This window comes from Tupaia chinensis, unplaced genomic scaffold (assembly GCF_000334495.1).
Source record: "Tupaia chinensis unplaced genomic scaffold, TupChi_1.0 Scaffold000407_4, whole genome shotgun sequence".
Taxonomy (NCBI): Eukaryota; Metazoa; Chordata; class Mammalia; order Scandentia; family Tupaiidae; genus Tupaia; species Tupaia belangeri.
The window spans coordinates 2,511,997-2,531,301 of record NW_006159912.1 but is presented as its reverse complement, the minus strand read 5'-3'; the positions used below and the strand labels follow the sequence as shown (position 1 = coordinate 2,531,301).

The following is a 19,305-nucleotide window of genomic DNA, read 5'->3' as shown; positions in this document are numbered from 1 at the left end:
GTCCTCTTGCTCCCTTAGGCTATTGTCAGTGCTGGCTTCCCAGAACTTTGTGCTCTGGCAGTTTGCAGGAGTGGCGAACAGAGAAAGAGACTCAACCAGCTTCCTTTTTTTTTTTTTTGCTTTAGGGTGTGAGTACCCACTAGAGAAACAGAGACAGAGAGACAGAAAGTGAGGGATCACCCCCCATTGGGGGTAGCCATGCCACAGTCTCTTCTCCTCCACTCTCCTCTTGGGATTTTGGGCATGTATGCACATGTGCCAGGTGTGAGTTTGAAGCCACAAGGTCTGGGACTGAAACTGTGGTCGGCCACATGCAGGGTCCAGTGTGTCAACCAACATCCACCCGCTGGCCCCTCAGCTTCCTTTTCCATGAGGTGATGCGGAAGTTACACACATCACTTCTGCTCACGCATGTTTGGCCAAAGTCTAGTCATTTGGCCACACGTAGCTGCAAGGGAGGCTGGAACGTGAGCATTCCAGTTGGTGGTTATAGGCCTGTGAGTGTCCAGTATGATTCAGTAGTGAAAGGAGCACAGGAGAGCAGAGACAGGGGACACTTAATAGTCCCACGTGGATTGCCCTTCTCAGACTTGACTTTGCAGTTCTTATGAAAGGTCAGATAAATAAATACTATAGGCTTTTGAGGGCCATATATTGTCTGTATCACATTTTATTCTCTTTTTAAAAATAGCTTTTAGGGAACCAGCAGTTAGCGTAATGGCTATGTCGCTGGACTCCCACGTAGTCGACCGCGGTTCGCGTCCCGGACCCGGTGGCTTAAAACTCACGCCGGGCGCGTGTGTGTACGTGCCCAAGATCCCGAGAGGAGAATGGAGGAGAAGGGATTGCGGCGTGACCATCCCCCCTGGGGGGTGATTTCTCGCTTTCTGTCTCTATGTCTCTCTCTGTCTGTCTGGCGAGCGCACGCGCCCTATAGCGAAAAAAAACTCTCAAAAAAAATAGCTTTTAAAAAATATATGAACCATTCTTGGGATAATGGCTATGTTGGCATAATGGCTATGTCACTGGACTCAATGTAGTCAACCATGGTTCAAGTCCCAGACCCGGTGGCTTAAACTCACACTGGGCATGTGTGCATGCATGCCCAAGATCCCGAGAGGAGAATGGAGGAGAAGGGATTGCGGCGTGGCCATCCCCCCTGGAGGGTGATTTCTCACTTTCTATCTCTCTGTCTCTCTCTGTCTTTCTGGCAAGCATATGCACCCTATAGCAAAGCCTCCCCACCCCCCCAAAAAAATATATATGTACACCATTCTTACCTCAAGGGTCATACAAAAACAGACTGTGTATAGACTTGGACTATAGCTTGTCAACCCTAGGATTAAACAAATCAATACATTCCTTTTTTGGCTTTATTTTAGTTAAACATAATCTTTATTCTTTTTTCTGATCATTCTGGATAAGGGAGGAATTTAAATATACATGTTACATGAGAAAGAACCATCGGGAATTGGGTAGAGATGCCTTCCACTTGGAAGATTTAATGAGATAAATAGAATTTGAGCTGGGCTTTGAATAAGAAATGAAAAATTGTGTGTTCACACTTTAACTAGGTTAGAGAACATCTTAATTAACAGGGAGACACAGATGGAGCAGTGACAGAGAAAGGTACACCCACCCCCTTTTTTTTTTCCTAAAGCTAGTTTGAGTGAATTTGCTGTCAGTGACAGCCAAAGTGAATTTGGAAGAAAAAAGCAAATTTCTTCTGGCCTCCTGCATTTACAGACCTCGCCTGTAACCTCTACGGGGCATTTATTGATTCGGTGACCCTCATGACTATTTACAGAATTCCCCACTTGGAAGGAGTGTGGAAGGAGCTCTTGTTGTCTAGGTCATGGGGCTGTCACCTGGGTTTAATCAATCAAGCCATGCCATGACTTGGAGCCAGTGGTACCCAAAAGCAGTGAAGAATTTGTTTGGAACAACCATGGCAACATCTGCACGTGGTTTCTGGAACTGTGGGGACAGGAATAGGGCGTTTTTGTTTCATGAACCATGTCCTTGGTAGTATGTTAGCGATGGGACTGGCTCTCCTATCACCTTCATCCTACCTGTTTGGTGAGGCTACTTATTCAACCTTCTTGGTGATTCTGTGAGCTGTCCCATATCCTTGTAGAAAATCCCTTTAGTGCTCCATGTAGCAGGATTGTTTTCTGTGGCTGACAACTAAGACCCCTGCTGACACGCACACACATCCTGCAGGCCCAGGAGACTGGAATTGCTCCCTGCACTCTTTTTCTTTTTTTTTTTTTTTTGAGAGGTATTCCCCAACCTCCCCCCGCTATAGGGCGTGTGTGCTCACCAGACAGACAGAGAGAGACATAGAGACAGAAAGTGAGAAATCACCCCCCCAGGGGGGATGGTCACGCCGCAATCCCTTCTCCTCCATTCTCCTCTCGGGATTTTGGGCACGCACGCACACGCACCCGGCATGAGTTTTAAGCCACCGGGTCCGGGACGAGAACCGCGGTCGACTACATGGGAGTCCAGCGACATAGCCATTACGCTAACTGCTGGTTCCCCTCCCTGCGCCCTTTCTGACCCTCCAGTGAGGATCCACATGCTCCTCCTCCTTTCAGTTCTTATAGCTTTCCTGCTGTGCGTTCCAGGTGGAAAGGTGATTCTAGTCTAGGCACTCGGAACAGGGGCCAGATGGGGGAAGGTGACATCAGGCTGCTTCTTCCTTCTCCAGCCTAGTCGGGGCAGGGACTCCAGATCTCAGGATGAAGAACTGAGAACCAGGTGATGGTGAACAAGATCTTTGACTTTCCCAGGCTTGTTTTTCTTGTATCCTCATCCATAAAAGGGGTATAGTAACCATAGTCTTGATGCCTATAGAGGATAATGGAAACGAAATAAGTGGTGCTTTGTCAAAGATGCTGAGTTAATATGGGAGCAGCTCAGAGGTGACTGTTGAATGCACTGCAGTGCAGTAGAAGGACTGTGCTTTAGGGTCAGAGACAGCGGACCTGGTTTCAACATTCGATGCTACCTTTGAAAAGCTGAGGCTTTCTGTAAGCTGCATCTCACTTCTGCTTAACCATAAAATGGGAGTAATCATCCTACGAGGCTTTTATGAAGGATAAAGGATGAAATTCATGCTCAGTACTATTTTTTTAAAGACAACTTACTTATTTATTTAATTCTATTTGCTAATTATTATTTTTTAACTTGACCAGAGAGAGAGAGAAAGGGAAAATGAGAAAGCAAGCCACAAGGTCCAGGATGCGAACCACAGTTGGCCATATGGGAATCCAGCAGCTTTAACCACCACGCCACCAGTTGGCCCCACGCTCAGTACTATTATACTTAGTGGGTGCTTTTGAAAGGCATTGCTGGTCCTCTAGCTGTACCAGTTATCCATGGGTGCATAATAAATTACTCCAAAACGTGGCTGCTTAAAACAATAGTGAGCATGTAGTTGTCTCAGCTTCTGTGGGTCAGGAATTCAGGAACACTGGCTGGGTGGTTCTGCCTTGGGGTCTCCAGATGAGCAAGGTCTGTGTTCGTCTGAAGCCTTCGCTGGGGGTCTGAGTTGGCTCACTCGCAGGGTTGGCTAGTTGGTCTGGCGGTGGGCAGGGGGCCTCAGTTCTGCGTGTGTGTATGCATGTCCAAAATACCAAGAAGAGAATGGAGGAGAAGGGATTGCGATGTGGCCATCCCCCGGGGGGATGATTTCTCGTTTTCTGTCTCTCTGCTGAGCGCATGTGCCCTGTAGCAGAAGCATGAATATCTCCACAGGGGTGACTGTCTTCATGATGAGGCATCTGGCTTTCCCCAGGGTGAGTGATCCAAGAGGGTACAGAGGCCACAATATCTTTTATTACCTAGCCTCACACACTGGTGCTTTCTCTCTCTGTCTCCCTGTCTCTCTTTGGCAAGTGCACACACCCTCTAACAACTAAAACAAACAAACACACTGGGTGCATGTGCACGTGTGCCCCAAATCCTGATATGGTGGAAGGATGGAGGAAAAAGGATTGTGGTGTGACAATGCCTCACCAGAGGTACTTTCTCTCTCTCTGGTGAGTGCATGTGCCCTCTAAGGAAAAATAAAAATAAAAACAGAAACAGAAACAAAGCAAACACAAGTAGGGACCAGCAGGTGGCGTAATGGTTACATCGTTCAACTCCCACATAGTCGATTGCTGAGTCCCGTTCTCAGCCGTTTAGCACTCACGCCGGGCGCATGTATGTGCGTGCCCAAAATAACAAGAAGAGAATGGAGGAGGAGGGATTGCAGCATGGCCATCCTGGGGGTGGGGGGTGATTTCTCATTTTCTGTCTCTCTGGTGAGAGCATGTACCCTATAGCAAAAAGCTCTCTAAACAAAACAGAACTAACACAATTAAAAGTTCCTGTCAGTACTCCGAGATATCAAAGATGGAGCAAACAAGGAAAAGAATAAGATCATATGCAAAATTTATATAGGAATTTTCCAGAAATAGGTCACTTGACTCCCAGGCTTCCCTCCTACTTAAGGTATACAAAGAGTGGGGATATTGCAGATTAGAGGAGAACTGGTAAAACTATTCATTTCAAACATTTCTTGACATATTTTAATATTGGGTTTGAGTATGTTCACGTTAAAGAACATTATGGCTGTCCATGTGTCTGTCTTGTGGTAGGCTTCCTAATCCTGGAACCTGTAAATGGTACCTTAAACAGATCTGATTAAGTTAAGGACCTTAAGATCGAGGGTTATCCAGATCAGCTGGAAGGGCCCTAAATGCAATCACAGGTGGAGGAGATTTGACTACAGGAGGCGAGGTGCTGGCCAGAGCAGAGGCTGGAGTAACGGCACTGCAAGCCTGGAACGCCAGCAGTCTCTAGAAGTTTGAAGAACCGAGAAAGATTCTTCTGTGGAGTCTCCAAGCAGAGCCAGCCATGCTGACACATTGATTTTAGTCTCCTAAGATGTATTTGTGACTTCCAACCTGCAAAGAAATAATATGATGAAAGTCTCGTTTTGTTCTTAGTTTGCTTTGGGACGAACGAACTTGCCAGAGACTAAGGGGTGGGGGGGATGGCCAGGCTGTGGTCCCTTCTCCATTTTCCTCTCAGGACTTTTGGCACTCACGTACATGTGCCTGGCATGATTTTTCTTTTATTTTAAAATTTATTTTATTTAACTTTATTTATTTTAATTTGACCAGAGAGGGACAGAGTGAGAAAGAGAGAGAGGGCAAGTGAGAAAGCAAGCCACCAGGTCTGGGATTTGAACTTGGTCAAATATATGAAAGTCTAGCACCCTTAACCACCATGCTACCTGCTGGCCCCCAGACTGGGATTTGAACACAGTCTACCGGGGGCCAAATCCATCACCTACTTCCCTTTCTTTTTTAGAATTATTTTATTTAACTTTGTGTGTGTATATATACATTTGACTAGAGAGGGGCAGAGTAAGAGAGAGAGGGAAGGAAAATGAGAAAGCAAGCCGCTGGTCTGGGATTCAAACTGCAGTCCACCATTCGCCATGTGGTCCAGTGTCCTTAGCCACCTCGCCACCCTTTTTTTTTTTTTTTTAAAGAGAGATTGTGATATAGGGTGTATGTACTCACCAGAGAAACAGAGATTGGCATAGGGTGTATGTACTCACCAGAGAAACAGAGAGAGACAGAAAGTGAGAAATCACCCCCACCCCAGGGTTGGGGGGTGACCACACTACAATCCCTTTTTCTCGATTCTCTTAGGATTTTGGGCACTCACGCATAAGTGACCGGTGTGACTTTTAAGCCACTGGGCCTGGGACTCAAACTGCGGTTGACTATGTGGGAGTCCAGTCACATAACCATTATGCCATGTGCTGGTCCTTCTACTTCCCTTTAATACATTCTCAAGAGGGAAAGTAGGATACACTTGGGCTTTTAGTGCTTCTGGAGGCTCTGTGAAAAAACCATGTATTCCTGGATGGAGCCCTAGTGCAGGCAAGGTTCTAACTCCATCCCTTGTGACCAGACAGAAGCCCTAGTCACCAGACCAAGTTCTCTGGGTTCTGAACACCGCTCACCCCCGAGTCTCTGATCAGGGGAAGCAGGTGGCACAGCCTTGGGGAGAATGGATAAGCACGGTGAGTGGGTCTGGAGGCAGGACGGGACTGAGGACGGGACTTGCTGACCTGAGCTTGCACTAACCCGCCGTCACCATGGCAGCCCCAGAGTTGAAGTCCAGCCTTTCCTCGCTCACCCATCCACGTAGCTACCAGTGCTCTCTGCTTTCCCTCCTGAGTATTTTGACCTCTGCCCCCTCATCTCCACCTGCTCGTGTTCTGACCTTTGTCTTCCATGACCTGGGCCATCATGATGACTCCCGGGTGGATCTCCCCTCTATCCTCTCAGAGGAATCTCTCTAAAGCATAGCTCTGAGCATGTCCCTGGCTGCCCACGGCTGAGGGACAAAGTCTAAACTCCATGGTTAACTTTGCAAACTCATTTGCTATTCGCCCCCTCCTGAAATCCCCCAGAACCCCTTGCTGGGTAGGTACTAGGCCTAGCTTTACTTCTTTTTTTTTTTTTTGGGAGGGAGAGGTTTTTGCTATAGGGCATGTGCGCTCACCAGAAAGACAGAGAGAGAGAGAGAGAGACAGAAAGCGAGAAATCACCCCCCAGAGGAGATGGCCATGCCGCAATCCCTTTTCCTCCATTCTCATCTTGGGATCTTGGGCACGCACACACACGTGCTTGGTGTGAGTTTAAGCCACCAGTCTGGGACTAGAACCACAGTCGACTACATGGGAGTCCAGTGACATAGTCATTACACTAATTGCTGGTCCCCAGGCCTGACCTTTCTTAATGTATTTTCCTAAATAAAAGTGCAATGGATCCTGGTTCTCCATCTTTAGAAATTCTAAGATGTGACAGAACCTTTGAAATAATTTCTCTTTAAAGGTTTTAAAAGTTCTGAATCAAAATCAGAAGCCCCGCTGGATGCAGTGGTATGTGCTGCCTTTATTTTTTGTTGTTTGTGTGTTTGTTTTGAGAGATTTTTGCTATACGGCGCGTGCGCTCGCCAGACAGACAGAGAGAGACAGAGAGACAGAAAGCAAGAAATCACCTCCCAGGGGGGATGGTCATGCCGCAATCCCTTCTCCTTTCTCCTCTCGGGATCTTGGGCACGCATACACACGCGCCTGGCGTGTTTTAAGCCACCGGGTCTGGGATGCGAACCACGGTTGACTACATGGGAGTCCAGCGACCCAGCCATTACGCTAACTGCTGGTCCTAGTATGTGCTTTTAATTCCAGAGACTCGGGAGGCCAACACAGGAGAGCTGTGATTTTTTTTTTTTTTTTTTTGGAGAGGTTTTCGCTATAGGGTGTGTGCGCTTGCCCGACAGACAGAGAGAGACAGAGAGACAGAAAGCAAGAAATCACCTCCCAGGGGGGATGGTCATGCCGCAATCCCTTCTCCTCCATTCTCCTCTTGGGATCTTGGGCACGCACACACACGTGCCCGGTGTGAGTTTTAAGCCACCGGGTCCGGGACGTGAACCGCGGTCGACTATGTGGGAGTCCAGCGACATAGCCATTACGCTAACTGCTGTTTCCGAGCTGTCATTTTAAGGCCAGTCTGGGCAATACAACAAGACCCTTTAAAAAAAAATCAGAGGCCCCTCTACTACCCACGTCATCATCCCCCCTGAGAGGGCTGTGGAGATTAAGGGGCACCAAGTCTGAAGAGAGTTTAGCACAATGATTACATGCGGTTGGTGCTCTATGCACGTGGGTTAGTTTACAAGTTATTATCGTTCCCTTTGTTCCGTTTTTCTCAACTATTCCAGAGCAAACCCCAGGAGCCATCTCTGCCCTGCCCTCTTGTCTTCTTTTCATTCCAAGTCTAGCTATGTAGGCCCTGCAGACAGCAGGGCCCATGGTGCCAGGTGTATGCTTGCTGAATGGCCAGTGGACAGCAGAGGTGGACAGCAGAGGAGGCCAGCGTAGTTTCCATGTCAGCCCAGGAACTTCCTGCCTGCCCAGGCTTCTGCTTGGAGTGTGGAGTCTGTGCCCTGAACAAAGGCACCAACAAGGGGGACGGTGGCGGCCTGCCCATAGAGGAACCTTTTCTGATCACACAGAGACAATGTATACCCAACTCCCTGCCCACCGGCCACCAGAGATGCTGGGCTTCCTTAACGCCTTTGAAGAAGGAAATTTCATTCAGAAAATAAAATACAAACAGTCACCTATTAAAATGACACTCACTGCAATGAAAGTTTATTGACAGCCCACACAGAGATCAGGGCCTCACCCTCGAGCCAAGGGGAAGGAAGGTGGTGAGGCCCCATCATTTCCTCGAGTTAGCAGTTCTCAATCCTCTCTTGATTGCTTTCCACTCAGGTCCTGGGCTGGGTGCTTTACACAGACAGAAACTCGGGTCGGCCTCGAAACAGCCCTCGGGATAGGCACTACGTCCCCCCACTGTACGATGAGAAAATGGGGCTTGACGGGAGTGAGGTGACTTGCCCCGAATTCTCAGGCAAGAATGCTGGAGCTGGGAAATAAGTCAGCCAGGCACTCTCAGCGGCCCTGTCAGCGTCCTGCTGACCCGGGGCATCTCGCACACGCGTTTGCCTTTTGAAGGGTGGAGGTTAGGCTGTGAACAAAGTCAGGGTACCCAGACCGGTACTGGGACAGCGGGACTGCACTGACGTCCTCCCCATCTGCAGGCGCGAAGACCCCCTTGTGGAAGAAGGAACCGGAGGATCTCCGCGCCAGGGAGGCAGGGCCGGAGGAAGAGAAGGAGGCGTCGGAGGAGGAGGACGAGGGGAGGCCGGAGGAGAGCGGGGCAGAGGGCGAGGAGCCGCCCCAGCAGGCGGAGGAGGGTGAAGGCCGGGATCGGCACTCGGTGTCCTACTGCCCGCTGCGCCAGGAGTCCAGCACCCAGCAGGTGGCGCTGCTGAGGCGCGCGGACAGCGGCTTCTGGGGCTGGTTCAGCCCCTTCGCGCTGCTCGGCGGCCTGGCTGCTCCGGCCGACAGGTGAAGGCGTGATCCTCAGTCAGGCGGGAGGCACCGGGCCCGGGGCCTCAGGGAGGAGGGACTGCAGCGGGCACTGAATGTTTGAACTCCTGCCCGCAGGAAACGGAACCTCCCGGAGGAGCCGTGCGTTCTGGAGAGTCGGCCGCCGCGCCACGGGGGCTGTGCGCGCTGCGAGATCCTTTTTTGCAAGAAATGCAGGAATCTGCACAGCCACCCGGCCTACGTGGCACACTGCATTCTAGATCACCCGGATCTGGGTAAGGCGGGGGCCACCAGAGGCGTTTGAACGCCGGCCACCTGCAGCCTTCTTGCCCTCCATCTTTGCCTGACTCCAAACTCTACGAAACCTTCTCTCCCTGACTCAAAGCCCTTTCTAGCACATTCCACAGAACAGCCCCTTCTGAGAGCCGCCATTCGAGGAGCCCCTTTCAGGCAAGGAGGCCCACTGTTGATGTGGGGTTCCACCTGCCACCTAGCGCCTTCCAACGCATAACCCAGAAAAACCAAGAGTCCCACTCTTCTAATACGCCCCGGGCAGCACCCAGCGGCTGCCGCCCACCTGACTCGTGTCCCCTGGCGCAGCTCGCATGTCTCTCAGGTATTTCAGGTCCTGCTGGCTCAGCGAGCAGGAGGGTTGCCTAGAGAAGTCCCCCATATGCCCCCACCTTCATCCCTCTGAGAAACTTGTCCTTTGCCCCAAATCATTCAATAAAGCCTGCAATTGAAGTGGTAGTGCCTTGACTGGCTCCAGGTGGGAGTGCTGAAACTCGGACCCTCCTTCCTCTCTTCCCAGTCCAAGACAGAGGGAAAAGGGTGGACAGAGAGCCTCTTCCCTGGCTTCCCCAGGACCCGACAGCACAAAGTACTTGCATCCAAGGGCAGTCAAAGGCCAGTCTCTCCACCACACGGAGAAGAAAATGGAGAGGCAGGGCCAGGAATGTCCCCCAGGACCTGAGGGCTGAACCCTTGCCAGACCATTTTGCCCTGGCCTGGAAGCGGGTGCTGGCAGAGGTCAGTGTGTGTGCAGATGAGGCACTGGCCTGGGAGGTGTGGGGAGGACTGGAGAGCCAGGTGCTGAAATCAATGCTGCGACTGGCTGAGACAGAAGACCGGAGGCTGGGGTGGGTTCCTTCTCCAGGAATCCCAGCTATTCTTGGCCAGACAGCAGGAGCGTGGGGAATGCTGCATGTGTGGCCTGGAGAATGGGGCCATTGTGAGCCCAGACCTACCCCAACATGCACGATGTAGCCCCCCAGGGATGCCCCCTGACCTCTCCTGCTGCAGTGGTTCTCCAGCTGCCTGGGGGCAGGAGTGGAGGCAGGCACAATCTGCTTTTTGAAGAGGAGCAGGGCTCCTGTCCTATCACAATCTCACACACACACACACACACACACACACACACACACACAGCTGGCTTAGACAGCAGTTTGGTCCGGGCCTCCCCAGCCTCCATGCCTACCTTCTCTCACTGGAAAGAACGGAAGAACCAGCCCAAGGAAGGCTACCTGCCTCCAGGCCCACCATCTGGGGGTGAGGTGGGTGTGGGTGTGCACCTTTTTATTCCAGTCCCAGGAAGAAAGCTGGGACCAGCAGACCTGCACTGGTCTGTCTCCACCTCCATGTCCTGAGACCTCTCATCCCCAGCCAGGCGTTCTGATGGTGAGGCCTCTGATGAAATAAGACAGATCTGCAAGAACTGAGCCGGGAGGCCCTAAGACTCCGGTATCTCTGTTGAGTTCTGCGTCCTCCCTGGTTGGATGTCACCTCCCAGAAGGAACTGCACCTTTAGAATAAACAAAATCCCCAAGGCCTGGGGAGGAAGGAGGTCCTTGGGGGGCCCTTTTTTGCTTCTCCCTGGATTGATCCCTCCCCCCCTACCACCTCCATGCAGCAGGAACAGCATGAAGGCAATGCCACCTTCAGGCAACAAGGGGCAGGGTGCAGACTCCTGTCCTAGGGGAGGCTTCGCTGCCCAGCCTTCTGCAGGGAGACTTGGAGGCTTCCAAGAAAGATTCTGCCTTTGGACCAGAGGAAAGCTCATTCAGTGCTGAGGTGCCTTCAGAACAGGGTGCCCCCAGAGTTGGCATGCCAGCAGCCCATCCAGGGCAGCTCCGTGGTCCAGCGGCCTGAGGCTGTCGTTCGCAGTTTGGCCTGGTCGAGGCGCCAGTAACGATCGTCTCTGAAGAAGATGATGGAGCCGTCAGGTCTTGGCAGGGCGCCGCTCACCTCCTCAGGGAGGCCGCCCCAGTCCTGCAGACCGCGGGGATAGTAGGGCTCCACCTGCAGTCCCCCTCGACCCAGCATGTAGTAGCGGGCGCCCTTGAAGATGATGAGGCGGCGCAGAGGAGGGAAGAAAAGGGCCGCGTCGGGATGGCGGGGCAGGCCCCTTGCCCGGCACAGCTGTGGGAAACCCCACACTGGCTGGGACCCCCGGAACCTCCAGCATCGACTCCCTGTGGGGCATCAGGAGAGCAGCGTGAGCTGGAGGCTCTCACCCACTGTTCCTCCACCCCACTCTGTCCCCCCAGACTCCTGCTCCTCTCAAGTTGGAGCCCATGGCTGTTGGGATCTGTGACAGCCAAAACGGATTATACTACTCATTACAGCCGCCTCCCTTTATCCTCAATTTCGCCTGCTGCAGCTTCAGTCTCCCCTGGTCAACTGTGGTCCTAAAATAGGTGAGTACAACACAGTAAGATTATTTCAATAGAGTGATATTTGAATATGTATTTAAGAATCACCCACATGACTTTTATTACAGTATATTGTTAAAATTCTTTTCTAGAGGGTGCATGTGCTCACCAGAGACCCAGAGACACAGAGAGAGTGGAAGAAAGCACATCCCCTGGGGATGGTCATGCCATAATCTCTTCTCTTCCAGTTCTCCTTCTGGGATTTTGGACACACATGCATATATGCCTGGTGTGTTTCTCAAGCTACTGGGTCCAGGACTCAAATCACCTGGCTGGCTATGTGAGATCCAGTTGCCTTAACCACCAGGCCAAAGAGCCCAGTATATTGTTACACTTATTTTATTATTAGTTATTGCTGTTAATCTTTTTTTTTTTAAATCAGTGGTTTTAAAAAATAAACTAATTTTTGGGGGGAGGTTTTTGCTATAGGGCACATGTACTTGCCAGAAAGACAGAGAGAGACAGAGACAGAAAGCAAGAAATCACCCCCCGGGGGGGTTGGCCACACTGCAATCCCTTCTCCCTTCTCCTCTTGGGATCTTGGGCATGCACACACACGTGCCCAGTGTGAGTTTAAGCCGCTGAGTCCGGGTCTGGGACTCGAACCAGGGTTGAATACATGGGAGTCCAGCAATATAGCCATTATGCCAACTGCTGATCCCAACTGATTCATTTTTTGAAAGGTTTTTGCCATAGGACACGTGCATTTGCTTGACACAGAGAGAGTGAGAGGGAAAGTAATAAATCACACCCCAGGGAGATAGCCATTCCACAATCCCTTCTCTGCCATTCTTTTCCTGGGATTCTGGGCATGGATGCACACATGCCTGGCATGATTTTCAAGTCACTTGGTCTGGGACTCAAACTGCGATCAGCCACATGGGAGTCCAACGCCTTAATCACTACACCACCTGCTGGCCCCACTGCCAACTCTTTACTGTGCCTAATTTATAAATGAAACTTTATCACAAGTATGTATATGAAAAAAACATAGTATATATAGGGCTTGGTACTATCTATAATTTCAGGGATTCACTAGGGGTCTTGGAACACAGCCTCTGCAGATAATAGGGGACTACGGCAGTTTCGACCCTTAGGGGATGTGGTAGGGGAAGGACTGTGATGATATAGACTTCCAGCAGGTGTCAGCAGAGGGCAGATAGCTGTGAATGAACCTATCAGGCAGGTGGTTGGAAGGGAGGTTGGGACACTTCCCTGGGTGAGGGAAAACCCTGAAAGGCCAGAGCTTTCTGCACTTCCATGACTACTAACGATTCTAGGAGGGCAACGCCTCCAATCATCCTAGTGCATAGAAAGCACTCAGTATTGCATCAATGAATGATTACCATTTACTGAAGTATTACCAATTACCTAGTAATACACTACACACTTTTCAGTCAATATTTTAATACTTCCTTCCCAACAAGCTTGGGGTGGTATAGTACAAGTTCCAAAAGGTAAGCACCACTCCCAACCTCACACAGCCAGTTTCCCTGTCAAACTGCAGGGCTTAAGAGCAGAACTCTGCTCCCCTCTAGACTCTTCTCTGAAACTCTGCCTGGACAACCTTGACACCTGCTATTCCCCACTCTGTCACTGAAAGGAATCTCCTGGTAGAACTTTCCCTAAGTCACAGGTTCAAACCGGAATAGAGACTCCATCATGGATTCACTGAATGAAAACCCTCTTCTCTTTTGACCTTGGGTAGGACACCTCCTCCCCTCTCTGCCTCTATTTTCCCAGCTGTCCCAGGGCTGGTACCTTTGAAAAAGTAGAAGTCTCCATCCTCCCATGACACAGCTGCAGCCTCGATGTTGGGGGGCAGCCCAGCCCACCTTTCCTGGAGTGGGCGAGGCTCTGAGACATTGCCATCAGGTTCCACCTCCCAGTAGTGGCTCCCTTTAAAGACGTACACCTGCTGTTGCCTGTCTGCCCGGAGACAATAGAATAGGGGGATGTCCATCAGCCTCCTGCTGTCTCTTCAGGGAGAGTCCTAGAACTCTTCCCCAACGGACAAGCAGAGGATGTGCCATGCACAGCGGGCACTGTTTTGTTTTGGCGAATGCTGTAGCCTAGGATTTCTGGACTTTGTAATCCATTCCTGCCCCTTGCACTCCAGCTCTGGAGACCCCAGGAGATATGAGAAAGGAGGGAAGAAAGAAGTGAGGCACAGGGGACACTGTCTTACCTATGGTGATAGCATCGAAAGAAGAGTGGCAGTACTTAGGGCCCTGGGTCTCAGTGCGCCTGCCCTGGGAGTTGCGGGGTTCCCAGGCCTCAAAGTCAGTGAACAGCTTTCCTGGTTGCTGGAATGCCACTGAGCCCCTCAGGGGCTTCCCTTTATGGGAAGGAGAAAAGAGTGAGAAAACATATAAAGTGGGGGGGTATGCAGAGGGCTCAGGACCACTTTCGGCTCCTTTTGTGATAACGTAATATGAGGGGCAAGGAAGAGTGGGAGTGGGGGCTAAGAGTTGCCTCTGGGTGTTAGTGTTACTCACAGCACTAACCCAAGTCTTCCCTCCTACCCACCGGCCGGGGAAAGAAGGACTTACTAAGATATAATTGGAGTAGGGGCCCAAGCAATGGCTGGGAAACTAAGGGCAGAGGGTCCTCCTCCCTGGGTCCTGGGTTACACCAGTAACATGAGGGCAGAGTTCCAGGACCCAGGCTGTGAGAATTGCAGCAATTTTAATAATTACATTATTGTCCTTCACTTATGAGAGGAGCGAGGCAGAGTCCAACGAACTTGGAATTTGGCACCTGCTCCTGAATCCTGGTCTGCAACTTCATAGCTGTGTGACCTTGGGCAAGTTCCTAGCCTCTCTGAGCATGATTCTCCTGATCTACAGACAAAAAGATACTTAACTCATGGGCGTGGTGAATACGTTTATGAAACAGCAGCTGTTACTATTACATTCAGGTAGGTTTCTCAGATTAGTAGGCAGAGTCATACCCACCAACACAAGATCCTGTGAGATAAGCAGGGTCTCGGTGATAGGTGATACTCGTTTGTAAAGAAGGTAAAACTGAGGGCTCTCAAAGGGACATGGTTTGCCCAAGAGCAACTGCTAGTGAAGGATAAGTGACTTGAACCCAGATCTCCTGGCTCTGTCCACCGCACCACGCACGGCTTGGGGTACGGAGGAAATACTATCTGGGACGCCAATTCCCAGGGCTGGAGGTCCAGGGGGCAGGAGTGGAACCAGTGGGCCTCACCGCTGTGGGGTGGGGACAGCTCACCATACAGGCTCTGCACCGCCAGCACGTCGTCCCAGCTGAGGAGCGAGTCTCGTCCCAGCTTCTTGTAGTAGGGCGCCATGAGCGCGCGCGGCGCGGGCGAGTGGGTGAGGCCGAGCGTGTGACCGATCTCGTGCGCCAGCACCACGAACAGGTTGCGTCCGCGGCGGCGGCGGCTCAAGGACCAGCGCTCGTCTAGGTCGAAGTGCGCTTCGCCCCGGCGGGGCAGAAAGGCGTGCGCCAGGGCGCCCCCTGCAGGCGGCGCTCAGGATCAGGGAAAGCCGAGGCCGAAGTCGCCGCTCCCCTCCCTCACCGGAATATCCACCATCCAGCCAACCACCGCCCAGCAAAACTGCCATGAGAGTGTGTGTGAGTATTTTCTGATGCATAATTTTCCTCCTTAGTAAAAGTCTGGCAGAAGCTGAAGTGTGGAGTGTGAGTGGAGCGGTGAGCAGATGACTTGGTGTAAATGCACTAGGGAGCCAAACTGCCTACCTAGGTGACAATCCTAGTTTTACCAATTACTAGCTGTGTGACTTTGGGCAGGTAGCTTAATCTCTCTGTGCCTTAGCTCCTGCTATGAAAATGGGAATTATGATAATGAGCTGCTTCTTCACAGGGTTGTTCTGAAGAGTGTGTGTGTGTACACCCACGCTACAACAGCGCTACATAAGAATTATTTTCAAAAAAGATCTTGGAGTACATATAGTTAAAATTACCCTAGAAGTGGGCATGATGGGACCTTCTGTTCTGATTCTTGATCTTGGTGTTGGGTATGTTCAATGTGTAAAAGTTTATCAAACTACAAACTTATGGTATGATGCACTTCATTTAAAAATGTTTTTTAGTTTGCTGTAGGGCACGGTTGCTCACCAGACAGAGGCAGAGATAGAGAAGGAAGGTGAGAAATTACCACCCCCCGCCCCGAGGGGATGGTCATACACCAATCCCTTTTCTTCCATTCCCTCTTGGAGATTAGGGCATGTACACACATATGCCCAGTGTTTTTCTTTTTTTAAGAGGTTTTTGCTATAGGGCGCGTGCGCTTGCCAGACAGAGACAAAGAGACAGAAAGCGAGAAATCACCCCCCAGGGGGGATGGCCATGTTGCAATCCCTTCTCCTCCGTTCTCCTCTCGGGATCTTGGGCACGCATGCACACGCGCCTGGCATGAGTTTTAAGCCACCGGGTCCAGGACGTGAACCGTGGTTGACTACATGAGAGTCCAGCGTCATAGCCATTATGCTAACTGCTGGTCCCTGCCCAGTGTTTTTCAAGCCTCTGGATCTGGGACTTGAACTGTGTAGTCAGCCATGTGGGATCCAGCCGCCTTAACCTCATGCCCTCTGTTGGCCCTATATAGTGCGCTTGTATGTGACTGTATGTTTTCCCTAATAAACAGAATATATATGCTTGCATTCTTGCCTTCTCTGTGCCAGGGCTCCTCTGTGGGCCTCAGTCTCCCTGCTTGTAACACAAGTGAGCAGAAGCAATTAGGCTGAGTTAGCGATTCTCAAGGTTTTGGTGTGCCCAGATGGAGCTTATTAAATATGCAGTTTCTGGGGGGCCTAGAAACTCATCTTTGTAGGTGCAGGCAACCTTGACTAAGTGGTCAGCAAACCACATGGTGACAATGTGGGCCTAGAAGCTTACTGAGAGTCCTTCCAGTTTGGGCTTCTTGCAGCCTATGCTGACTAGAATAGACTAGTTCAGGCTGGTGGTTAAGGTGCTGGACTCCTAGGTGATCAACTGTGAGTTTCAGGTATGGTGGCTTGAAATTCACGCCAGGCATGTGTGTTGGCATGCCCCAAATCCAAGGAGAACAGAGGAGAAGTGATTGTGGCATGGCTAACCCCCTTGGGAGGGGGGGGTGATTTTTATCACTTTTCCTCTCTCTCTCTGGAGAGTGCATGAGTTTTGGCAAAAACCTGAAAACCAAACAAAAACAGTAAGAGGAGAGCCTCATTAGGGCAGGGAGTCGGCCACGTGTAGGAGGAATACCTATATTCTAATGTACTACTGACCTCTATTCAGTCTGTTGGGCTAGGCCTAAACCACCACCTGAAGGAATCCAATCAGGTTTCCTTTCCCCATTAAGAGAGAGATGTGCGAACAGCCCATGTTCAGGCTCTGAAGGCAGACAGGAGGACCGCAGTTTAACTTGAGCCGGAAGCCTTCGGGTTGGGGACAAATCGAACTATCTGTATGTGAAATGGCTGTCAAAGGGTAGAATGCCTGGACCAGCAGATGGTGCAATGGTTATGTCACTGGACTCCCACATGGCCAACCACAGTTTGAGCCCTGGGCCCAGCAGCTTGAAACTCACACCAGGCACATGTGTGTGCATGTGTGCACCAAATCCCAAGACAGTGGAAGAGAAGGGATTATGTCGTGGCTATCCCCCCTGGGGACTGATTTCTTACTTCCTGTCTCTCCAGTGAACACACATGCCCTATAGGAAAAATCTAAAAAAAAAAAAAAAGGTAGAATGCCTCTTGCCCATGGCAGTGATTGTGTGGGTGTGTGGGTGTGGCATGGTGTGCAGGGAGCTGGAGTGGGGCCATGGTAGCCTCTGGTCTGGAGAATATGTGCTCTTGGAAAACGAGAGAAGCACAAGCCTGTGTGGAGGTAGGGGATGGATGATGAGAACTCAGAAGATGCCCCCAGGAGAAATAGCACTCTTTCAGTTTGGAAAGCACTAAGCAGAAGCCCACCTAGCCACCCCTTCAGACGTGTGGCACGTAGTAGGCAGGGAACACTGTTCCCACTTTACAGGTAAAGAGGCTGAGGGAGAGTGAATGCCAAGAGAGGCTGAACGCAGCACCTGGGCCATCAAAGGCGTTGCCCAGCCCATCATTGTGGTCCCCTTGGAAGAAGGTGAGGCGGATGTCAGCAGGACCCGTGGCTGGGGCCTCCCAGAACTCCAACGCTGAGACGTTGCTCCACAGCTGGAAGGCGGCTCGCACAGCCCCCCGAACTGCCGGCTCGGGCAGGCGCTCAGGCCAGTTCACCAGGCGGTAGGAGAGGTGCTGCTTGTACCACTTGTTGCCTGTCACCCAGAAAGACTGTGTCAGTCCCACCTGCTGCAGAGCCCGAGTCTGGTCCCTGTGGACCCAGTGCAATGGGGAGGTAGGCCTTCCTCCAAGAACCCTGCTCTGATGGGGGAAGACTCAACCCTAGCCTGGGAGCTGCTGTCACTGCTGAGGGGAACCCTCAGGCTAAGAGGACTGCTCTTGGCATAGAGAGTCCACTGGAGGCGATGAAGCTTTTTTTGGGGGGGACACCCTGGCCTGAAGGAATCTTTCTGAAGCCGTGGCTTGGGGGTCTTACTCTCCCCTGCAGCCTGGGCCAAGCCTGAAAAACTTCCACCTCTTGTTGCCATCAGATCTTGGTCCTTGCCTGCAGCATCTGGGACAAGGAGAGGTGGAGTCCTTCAGGCCACAGCTGTGACTGCCCCCGCCCCTGCCCTCTGTTACCTCCTGGAGGCTGCCCTCTGCCCTCTCCAGGGCCTCGGGCCTGTGGCAGGCCAGCAGCCACAAACCCCACTCATTTCAGGTCCTTCCCTGCCCCTTGTTCCCTTGCTTCCTCAGGGACTCCAGAGAGCTCCAAGGCAAAAACAAAGTAAGAACAAAGGGTGTGTTTTGTCACTGACCAAGAGAAACTTTTCCATCTCTGCTTAGTTAAGAGTTTCTCTCCCTTTGCCCCAAACTGCAGTTCCTCCCTGAGGGCTGAGATTCTGGCCTCTTGCCCCAGCCCAGGTCAGCTGAGTCTGAGTCCCTCCGCAGCTCCCCGTGCATCCAATGGTTTCCAAGCCCTGCAAATTCAGGGCTCAGACTGTGACCTCAGGTGGAAGAGTCGCACCTCAGAGGCAGGGCTCCTGGACCCAGGAAGAGGTAATGAGACCGGAGAAGGGTCTGTCCAGGGCATGGAGTGAGTGAGTGGCTGAGCTGGACCTTGGCCCTAATCCAGAGCTCATTCCCTTTTACCTCATAGATAAGCAGGCACATTTGCTCAGACCTCGAGCTTATAAATCTGCCTGAGCATCAGTCCTGAGGGTCAAAGCAGGGGCTCTGTGTGAGCTGAAACTCTCCAGATGGAAGGGAGGGTCTTAGAGAGCAGAGGACTGGACTCCCTTCCCCTCCCCACCCATGGCAGCGGGGGAGGGGGTGTCCCTCCTCCCACCCCTGAGCCAAGCTCCATTCAAGGCAATGCTGTCTCCCTGGGCCTGTTTGGCCTGGCAGCCGCCCAGCTCTGCCTCCTAGCCAGGGACCAGCCCTCAGGGAGGGAAGAGGGAAAGATCTAAGGAAAAGAAGCAGACAAAGGAGGCAGAGGGAAGGCTTGGGGTCCAGAGTCACCATTGAGGGTTCATTATGTTCAATG

At 51.5% G+C, this 19,305-nt stretch overlaps 2 protein-coding genes across 4 annotated transcripts in view; one reads left to right on the top strand and one right to left on the bottom strand.

The window, feature by feature from the left end:
- Positions 1 to 5,991: 5,991 nt before the first annotated feature.
- Positions 5,992 to 9,290, top strand: PGBDF (plakoglobin binding and degradation factor). The gene is made up of 3 exons (XM_006154417.3): positions 5,992 to 6,091; positions 8,686 to 8,995; positions 9,095 to 9,290. Exons 1-3 carry the CDS (start codon positions 6,079 to 6,081, stop codon positions 9,279 to 9,281), a joined length of 510 nt encoding a protein of 169 aa, XP_006154479.1. The 5' UTR covers positions 5,992 to 6,078; the 3' UTR covers positions 9,282 to 9,290.
- A 1,741-nt stretch (positions 9,291 to 11,031) lies between these two features.
- Positions 11,032 to 19,305, bottom strand: part of MMP28 (matrix metallopeptidase 28) — a 31,036-nt gene continuing 22,762 nt past the window's right edge. Inside the window, exons 4-8 of one of the 3 annotated variants that reach the window (XM_006154415.3) lie at positions 17,750 to 17,974; positions 14,929 to 15,177; positions 13,877 to 14,026; positions 13,450 to 13,617; positions 11,032 to 11,448 (exon numbers count right to left, since the gene is read on the bottom strand). In XM_006154415.3, the coding sequence (XP_006154477.1) occupies positions 11,054 to 11,448; positions 13,450 to 13,617; positions 13,877 to 14,026; positions 14,929 to 15,177; positions 17,750 to 17,974 (1,187 nt within the window). In that variant the 3' untranslated portion in view covers positions 11,032 to 11,053. Of the gene's footprint in view, positions 11,449 to 11,516; positions 11,665 to 13,449; positions 13,618 to 13,876; positions 14,027 to 14,928; positions 15,178 to 17,749; positions 17,975 to 19,305 lie in introns of those variants that run through there. The other 2 variants (XM_014590117.2, XM_006154416.3) reach the window with 2 other exon arrangements.

Coding starts and splice junctions, on each gene's coding strand:
- PGBDF (XM_006154417.3), top strand. Junction 8,996..9,094: donor CTGGCTGCTCCGGCCGACAG/GTGAAGGCGTGA, acceptor TCCTGCCCGCAG/GAAACGGAACCTCCCGGAGG.